We start from the raw sequence: 10,009 nt of genomic DNA on the forward strand, positions 1-10,009 counted from the left end.
TATGCCTCACTACGCTCCACAATAACTCTTTTATAATTTATTTGCTTCAATAACACTTAACTCACATTCTGTATAAAATCACAAATTCATAACAATACTTATGTTAGTATTGTACTAATATAAACATATCCCATAACAATTCCATAATATACATGGAACTCATTTTCTACCAAATCTTTAACACCTAATAATTCCTTTTAACAATGACATCTACTTTTCCAATTACATAAAATGGTTCTTCACCATTTTATCACTTAGTTACATCATGATCGAATACTTTATCCTTTAAACTACGTTTTCATGATTTTGCTCGATTTTGATTCGATTCAAGTATGAAATCACTTTAAATCACCTTTTAACATCTCTACAATCAAATCCCTAATCAACTTTCATCAGAACACAAAGTTATCCATCTTATAATTTGGTCGAATTTTACATAATAATCTCTAGAAAGATTTAACATGTTTTAACCACAAATCAAGCTTAAAATCGAATCTACAACCTCCAAATCATCAAGATTTATCATCAATTTCATGAATCCTATCATGAACATAAACCCTTAGATTTGGGATATTTGAAATCCAGCAAAATTTGAAAGAAATAATGGTATCGAATGATAGCGTTTTTCGCGTAGATCATTTTCCTATTTCACGGCATAACCCGAATTCCTAAGGAATCGACTCAAAAATGGAAAACAAATATTTTTCCCTTACCTTGGTAGAGCTCACGTCCATGGAGAGATGATAAACACTTTGGCATGAATTTTCAGATATTTTTCATGCCTATCATCCTTTAATTATCATTTAATGAATATTAAATTCATTAAATTGAGAAAATACCAATATACCCTTAATGAAACTTTATAATTACCATAATACCAAGATTTCTATCCTTATCATCTTCCAAATCATATCACCTGAACCTTATCTTCATCCATAAGTCAAATATGAACAAATTATATCTTGGTTTATCGATTTACCCTTATAATTTTCCAAAAATTACAATTCAGTCACTTTAATCAAACAGTTCAAATTAAACATGGAATTAAACCATTAAATATTATTTTCCAACATTTTAAAAATGTGAAAATAATATTTTTATTTTCTTATTTTCGTGACCCATTTGTAATTTTTTTCAAAATTACATTTTGGGCCCTGAACGTTTCAAAGTTTATACTTTAGTCACCAAACTTTACCAAATTATAATTTGCTCACTAAATAAATCCATTTATGGAATAATATTCTTTTTGGAAAAAATAAACTTAATTCTTTAAATCTTTCCCAAATTTTCTACTTTGACCATTAAACTTTCAAAATTTACATTTTGGTCATTATCTAAATTTTTGGTTATTACAAAGAGGGAGAAGAGGCAAAGGTAGAAGAAGAAAAGATAAAAGAAGAATGGAAGATAGTGGCGTCCCTATTTGTTGACGTGGACAATCAGATGAGATTGTTACAGTTTAGACAAATAATAACCCATATAAGAAATTCTTTGGTTTTAAAAATTAAGAGGAGAGACCAAATACTCATTAACGATTCTTTACTTGGTACGACGTTCTTGTGAGACCTCGTGAAAGAGTGGTCATTGTTGAGTTGTTAAGAAAAGTGAAGAAAATGGAGACGGTAAGATGAATAGTAAGACAGATCAAGGTAGGTCGATTGTTTGCAGCATTTCATAATAATGGAGTTTTCCATATTCTCTAATAAAGCTTTGTTTCCTCTGCAACTGCTTGAAAACTAGAGGGGTAAACAATTTGGGGGGGGGGAGTTTTCAGAAGTGCTTAGGGGGAAAACGAAGAAAAAGCAAGTGAAAAACAGTGGATTTGTTTGAATTTTAGTGGAGGAGAGGAGAGGTTGTTTCCTTGATCTGAGTCTGGATGTAATAAGATAAGAGAGCTTGATTTGTGGTGGAACAAAAATGGGAGGGAAGATCCATTGCCAATGCTTGCATTGGTCGTTCGGGAAAGGGGGCTTCGACGTGTCTGGATTCGTCTCCAAACGCATAGACTGAAGAAAGTAATCAATCGGTCAGTTATTTTACCAAGTGGGTTTCTAGTACTTTGTTTTCTCCGAGACTCTCAGCATATTTAAAGAAGTAGGGGTGTACAATCAGTCGATCGACTCACTTAACTTGAATCGGTCAGTTACATTTCTCTGATTTTTCATTCTCAGATTCAAGTTCAGTTTTCAATTAACTTAATCTGGCAATTAAGTGACGATTATAAAGATTAACTTGGAAATGACATGTGTATTACAGCTGGCTTATTTAAGTGATTTTTTTTAATTTTTTGAATTACCACGACACATTGTTAATCGGGTAACGAATATTAATGTTTGATGGATAATTATATATTAAATCGATAACCTAAATAATTAAATCCACTTAAATTTTAAATCAGTGATTAAATTTGGTCAAACCGAAAATAAATGAGATTATTTGTATAGTTTATCCTTTACTGATAAAATAGGCATAAATATACCTAAATATTATGGTATTATTTGATTTTAGTTTAAACGGATTTCTATAATCGTTATAATACATATATATATATATATATATATATATATTCATATGTAATATACATATATCATACAAAGTTAAGGAATTCAACTCAAACTTAAAAATCGATCCACTAATTACTAGAAATTTTGAGTTATTCAAGTTTTATTTTATAACTCGATTATTTTTTTTTATTTGAGTTGAGTGAAAAAAATAAAAATTTTAAGTTGAGTTTTGTTTACTTCTATCTTTAGCTATGCAAGTACTATTTATGCCATCTTGACACTAAGGGTGCATTTGGTTCACGGAATGTAAGATTACCAATGAGAATGTAAGATTATTAGGCAATAAGATTACTGTGAATATTGTATTTTGTGTTTGGTTGGTTTAGAAGGAATGTAAGATTATCGTGTTTGGTTAAAGGAATAAAAGATTATTGGAATGTATATTTGACCAAATTGTCCTTATTATATATTTGTTTTTTTAACAAGTTGAAAAATATTTATACATTTTCTTTAAAAATTTTAAATTCATAAAATTTATATATATATATATATATATATATATACAAAATTGAAAATATAAAAAAGTTTAATGAAATGGTAAAATTTTATTTTAACATCTGAACTTCATATAAAATTTTAATTATAGACTTTTTTTGTAAATATAAAATAGTTTAAGGATAAATTTGTAATTTAACATTCGTAAAATTTTTATTATTTAATGACAGAAGAATGATATTTTTGAGAAAAAAAAATTAAAGGCATTTTAGTTCAAAACGCCAGTTTTCTAACAATATCTAAGGAAAGAGAGGTAATGACATTTCCGGTAATATACCCCAAAAAATCTACTATTGGTAATAAAACATTACCGAAAATGAGATTTCCGACCAACCAAACATGAAAATGTAGATTATATTCTCATGAGAATCTCACATTCTACGGTGTTCCACAAGAACAAGTTGTCTAGTGGTAGAGTAGTTCTCTGCCACAATACAGACCTGAGTTCGATTCTTGGCTGGTGCACACCGTTGAAGCAATGATGACATCTGCGCTTGAGTGAAGTATGTGTTCTTCACAATCGTCTGATTTCCGGACGACACATTAGCGCTTCCGAGCTTGAAGTTTTATTTTTTTTAAAATAGCCATGAGCTCAAATTCGATCAAATTCTGAACCAAACAGTGTTTCCTTTGGAACACAATGATCAAAGGTACTCTAGGACTGATTGCCTCGTACATGGGATTTCAATGTTTTTAAACATTTTGAGACAGAATGTTAAGCCTGATTATTACACGTTCTCTTTACTCGTTTTGTGTGTTCTCCAGTGGAGACCGGAAAGAGGGAGGAGAAAACTTTGCACTTATATTAAGAAGTAATGATAAGATTTATGTTCATTTTATTCAAAAAAAAAATTACGTTTTTAATATATATATATATATTCATCTTTAAAAATATTTTTCAATCCGTTACTTTTATTTTAGGAAAAACCTTAATATGTTCCCCTCAACCCATCTACCATTGTTTCATTATTTTTTTAGTGAGTCTTTTCCTACTTCCCTTCGTTCCATTATTATCTGCAACTACTCATCATGCAAGCTGAGCTTCTGTCAGATTGTTGTCATACAGTCGCTTATAGGGATGGGCATGGGAGGGATGGCCCGATTTTTTTATCACTCTAATTTCGACCCAAAAATATATTGTTTTCATTTGATCTTGTATCATCTAGAATATTATTAGATTTTCTCCCTTTCTGAATCCGTTTCGATTTTTAGATTAAAACTCTAACCTCAATCTGACTCGAATATAGTAATATTTTAAAATAAAAAATAATATATTTTATAATAATGTATTTATCATTTTTTTATATTTTAAATGATTAAAGTAATATATTTTATAATAGTTTATTACATTTTTAATAATCAAAGAATCATATTTTAGCACTATAAAAAGAAAAATGCTTAAAACTTTAAATAATGTGTAAAAGAGTAATTTTGTTATTTACATTAGGTCAGGAGGGTGGTTTTTCATCTTAAATCCGATCTCATTCCGACTCCAACTTTATTATTATATAACCTTCCTGGCCTGCTCCGGATCTGAAATTAAAATAAGAATTTGCCTCTATAAAATCGGATCACATTAAAACCTATTGAATTCAAATATTATGACCATCCCTAATCGCTTGAGAGCCCTCAAGCAAACTCTGGCCAATGTTCTGGTCACAAACCCTCACCCATGGCCTGCTCAATAAGCCTATTATGTACCCACATCTTTCTGGGACTACTGCCCAAATCCCAAACCGAGGCTCAATTCCTGCAAGCCTAACCCATAGTATCCAAGGCAAGCTCGAGCATGACCCAAGAATCGACATGTAATATGAAGCTCTATCCATAAATTGAGATCCAGGACATGTGACCTGATCCAAGATATCTAACCTATGACCCAAGATTCGATATGTCGACCTTTGACTTTAACTTTGACTTTGACTGTTGTCTTTAATTCTTTTATCATTGATAATATTTGATTCGTGCAGATGATATAATATTATTAATTCGAGACAACTTTGAGTATAAAAGTATTCATTAAATCAATAACCAAGTATAAAAAAATTATCTTAAGTTAATTTTCGATAAATCTTTCAAAACATACATAAAAAATTTAATCACAAAATTTAGACAATTAAACAAAACTTCTAAAAAAAAACAACCAAAAACTAACATTATTTACGTGGGGCAAAAACATAAGAGAAGAAATAAAAGAGTTTCTTCATTTGTTTAGGGACATGGGAGTGGCTCAGATAAAGGCATGGCCCTGTTAGCCTCCCACAGTTCATTGAAGAGGTCAGCAATTGTCTTCAAGCTTCAACCATATCCATCAATCTACATGTTAATCATGTATTGTATTATCACATACAAGTCTGAAAATCATGCTGATTTCAAAATTAGGTCCCACAAATTAATGTTCCCAAAGACCGGGACCTAATATTTTACCCTCTCTTCAATCTTGGAAGAAACCAAAACCCTTTGTTATAGTATAATATTAAAGCTAACAGGTGTCTTTTCCTTCATCATAACATGTGCCCTAATTATCTTCAGTGTCAGAAGAACACATCATATATATGTTCATGGAATTTTTTTTTCTTTCCTCTTAAAAAAATAATATATTAATCAGGTCCTTAAGGATGAAGGAGTTCACTAGTTTGAGGACAAGTGTTGTTTGTCAGCATGACACTGTTCTCATGTAAAGCCAAAAACCAAGCACCTCCTTTACATGTGTCAAAACCCAGTTCACTGGACTCTAATGAAACTGCCACCATGGATTATTTTTGTTCCATTTAAAAACCCTAATACATGAGTGTAGCTTTTTGCTCTTTGAGGGTTGAGATATTCAACAATGGAAGCTCAAGGCAGAAGAACAAATGTCGGTGAGAGGCCATACATGGGGAAATCAAGGAAAGGTTGCATGAGAGGGAAAGGTGGTCCTGAGAACGCCATGTGTAACTATAGAGGTGTAAGGCAAAGGACTTGGGGCAAATGGGTGGCTGAGATCCGAGAACCCAACCGAGGCAGCAGGCTCTGGCTTGGCACTTTCAATACATCTTTTGAAGCTGCACTGGCTTATGATGCAGCCGCTAGGAAACTGTATGGTTCATCAGCTAAACAAAACCTGCCTCAGCCTCAGCCTCAGCCTCAGCCTCATGATGATGCTGATCATCAGCAGCTAAACTTTGTTTGTGTTGTGCAGTCATCACCGGGTTCTAGTGGGAGTTCATGTCAAAGTAGTGAAGAGAGGATGGTGAGGAGAGAAAAGAACACCAATGAGTTTGAAGGATCAAGTTTTGGTGATGATGATGGAGAGGAAGTCTTTAATTGGCCTGAGTTTTCATTGGAGAATGACTTCTTGGAAATGGGTGCTATTAATGTCTTGATGGGTCAAGAGTTTAGGGACAATTGGAATGGATGTGAAATTGCAGGGATTCAGAATCAATGGCTTTAGCCTTAAGCTTGTCAACTTTTTCAAGTTTCCTTGCATATTATGAGGGCTTCAGAGATATATGGGATGGAATAATCATAGGTTTTAAGGATTTGATTACAGTGTTTTTTTTCTAGTTCAGTGGTGTCATTGTGGCAGGTTTTTCTGTATTTTTTTTCAAACAATGACACTGAAACTTTCATGTTTACTGTATTTTCCTTTTTGTCCCCCCCTCCCTAAATGGGAAGTTGTTTAGATTGTATGTGGTGTTCAAGAGCCTGTACTGGCATAGTCATTAGAGCCAATCATGTTTTCAAGCCTTTTTTTTTTCTTATTTGAAGTAATCATGTCTAAATAATTAAGATATTAAATCAATTCCATCAAAGGATGTTTTGATCTTAATTCAGTTCTCTAACATTTCACAAATGCTTTTTAAGCAACCAATTTAATATATATTAAGTTAATGTTTGAAAAAAATTTAAAAATTATTAAAACTGTACATCAAGTATACTCACGTAATGTAATGGAATGACTCTAGAACAAGTAACACGCCGATATGTATCAGTAATGATACGACTTTAGAATGAGTAATAATCACCATAATCACTTTAAATTATTAAAAAGATATTTCTTTTGAAACGTATATATAAAAGTTAATGTTTGACAGAAAAAATTAAAATTTATTAATACTGTACATCAAGTATACTCCCGTAAAGTAATGGAATGACTCTAGAACAAGTAACACCCCGATATGTATCAGTAATGATACGACTTTAGAATGAGTAATAATCACCATAATCTCTTTAAATTATTAAAAAGATATTTATTTTGAAACATATATATAATAGTTAATGTCTAACAAAAAAATTAAAATTTATTAATACTGTACATCAAGTATACTCCCGTAAAGTAATGGAATGACTCTAGAACAAGTAACACCCCGATATGTATCAGTAATGATACGACTTTAGAATGAGTAATAATCACCATAATCTCTTTAAATTATTAAAAAGATATTTATTTTGAAACATATATATATAGTTAATGTCTGACAAAAAAATTAAAATTTATTAATACTGTACATCAAGTATACTCCCGTAAAGTAATGGAATGACTCTAGAACAAGTAACACCCCGATATGTATCAGTAATGATAGGACTTTAGAATGAGTAATAATCACCATAATCTCTTTAAATTATTAAAAAGATATTTATTTTGAAACATATATATAATAGTTAATGTCTGACAAAAAAATTAAAATTTATTAATACTGTACATCAAGTATACTCCCGTAAAGTAATGGAATGACTCTAGAACAAGTAACACCCCGATATGTATCAGTAATGATACTTTAGAATGAGTAATAATCACCATAATCTCTTTAAATTATTAAAAGATATTTATTTTGAAACATATATATAATAGTTAATGTCTGACAAAAAAATTAAAATTTATTAATACTGTACATCAAGTATACTCCCGTAAAGTAATGGAATGACTCTAGAACAAGTAACACCCCGATATGTATCAGTAATGATACGACTTTAGAATGAGTAATAATCACCATAATCTCTTTAAATTATTAAAAAGATATTTATTTTGAAACATATATATAATAGTTAATGTCTGACAAAAAAATTAAAATTTATTAATATTGTACATCAAGTATACTCCCATAAAGTAATGGAATGACTCTAGAACAAGTAACACCCCGATATGTATCAGTAATGATACGACTTTAGAATGAGTAATAATCACCATAATCTCTTTAAATTATTAAAAAGATATTTATTTTGAAACATATATATAATAGTTAATGTCTGACAAAAAAATTAAAATTTATTAATACTGTACATCAAGTATACTCCCGTAAAGTAATGGAATGACTCTAGAACAAGTAACACCCCGATATGTATCAGTAATGATACGACTTTAGAATGAGTAATAATCACCATAATCTCTTAAATTATTAAAAAGATATTTATTTTGAAACATATATATAATAGTTAATGTCTGACAAAAAAATTAAAATTTATTAATACTGTACATCAAGTATACTCCCGTAAAGTAATGGAATGACTCTAGAACAAGTAACACCCCGATATGTATCAGTAATGATACGACTTTAGAATGAGTAATAATCACCATAATCTCTTTAAATTATTAAAAATATTTATTTTGAAACATATATAATAGTTAATGTCTGACAAAAAAATTAAAATTTATTAATACTGTACATCAAGTATACTCCCGTAAAGTAATGGAATGACTCTAGAACAAGTAACACCCCGATATGTATCAGTAATGATACGACTTTAGAATGAGTAATAATCACCATAATCTCTTTAAATTATTAAAAAGATATTTATTTTGAAACATATATATTAGTTAATGTCTGACAAAAAAAATTAAAATTTATTAATACTGTACATCAAGTATACTCCCGTAAAGTAATGGAATGACTCTAGAACAAGTAACACCCCGATATGTATCAGTAATGATACGACTTTAGAATGAGTAATAATCACCATAATCTCTTTAAATTATTAAAAAGATATTTATTTTGAAACATATATATAATAGTTAATGTCTGACAAAAAAATTAAAATGTATTAATACTGTACATCAAGTATACTCCCGTAAAGTAATGGAATGACTCTAGAACAAGTAACACCCCGATATGTATCAGTAATGATACGACTTTAGAATGAGTAATAATCACCATAATCTCCTTAAATTATTAAAAAGATATTTATTTTGAAACATATATATAATAGTTAATGTCTGACAAAAAAATTAAAATTTATTAATACTGTACATCAAGTATACTCCCGTAAAGTAATGGAATGACTCTAGAACAAGTAACACCCCGATATGTATCAGTAATGATACGACTTTAGAATGAGTAATAATCACCATAATCTCTTTAAATTATTAAAAAGATATTTATTTTGAAACATATATATATTAGTTAATGTCTGACAAAAAAAATTAAAATTTATTAATACTGTACATCAAGTATACTCCCGTAAAGTAATGGAATGACTCTAGAACAAGTAACACCCCGATATGTATCAGTAATGATACGACTTTAGAATGAGTAATAATCACCATAATCTCTTTAAATTATTAAAAAGATATTTATTTTGAAACATATATATAATAGTTAATGTCTGACAAAAAAATTAAAATGTATTAATACTGTACATCAAGTATACTCCCGTAAAGTAATGGAATGACTCTAGAACAAGTAACACCCCGATATGTATCAGTAATGATACGACTTTAGAATGAGTAATAATCACCATAATCTCCTTAAATTATTAAAAAGATATTTATTTTGAAACATATATAATAGTTAATGTCTGACAAAAAAATTAAAATTTATTAATACTGTACATCAAGTATACTCCCGTAAAGTAATGGAATGACTCTAGAACAAGTAACACCCCGATATGTATCAGTAATGATACGACTTTAGAATGAGTAATAATCACCATAATCTCTTTAAATTATTAAAAAGATATTTATTTTGAAACAT

At 29.7% G+C, this 10,009-nt stretch overlaps 1 protein-coding gene and 1 non-coding gene across 2 annotated transcripts; both read left to right on the top strand.

Moving 5' to 3' along the window:
* The first annotated feature begins 3,532 nt into the window (after positions 1 to 3,532).
* Positions 3,533 to 3,619, top strand: LOC120186124. Its single transcript, XR_005522181.1, has one exon. It is a non-coding gene; the product is annotated as a small nucleolar RNA snoR114 (small nucleolar RNA).
* Positions 3,620 to 5,889: 2,270 nt separating this feature from the next.
* On the top strand, positions 5,890 to 6,492 carry LOC120186112 (dehydration-responsive element-binding protein 2D-like). Its single transcript, XM_039190142.1, has one exon. The coding sequence runs from the start codon at positions 5,890 to 5,892 to the stop codon at positions 6,490 to 6,492; it is 603 nt and encodes a 200-aa protein (XP_039046073.1).
* The last annotated feature ends 3,517 nt before the right edge of the window (positions 6,493 to 10,009 follow it).

Source organism: Hibiscus syriacus, unplaced genomic scaffold (assembly GCF_006381635.1).
Source record: "Hibiscus syriacus cultivar Baekdansim isolate YM2019G1 unplaced genomic scaffold, ASM638163v2 tig00113279_pilon, whole genome shotgun sequence".
NCBI classification, from domain to species: domain Eukaryota; kingdom Viridiplantae; phylum Streptophyta; class Magnoliopsida; order Malvales; family Malvaceae; genus Hibiscus; species Hibiscus syriacus.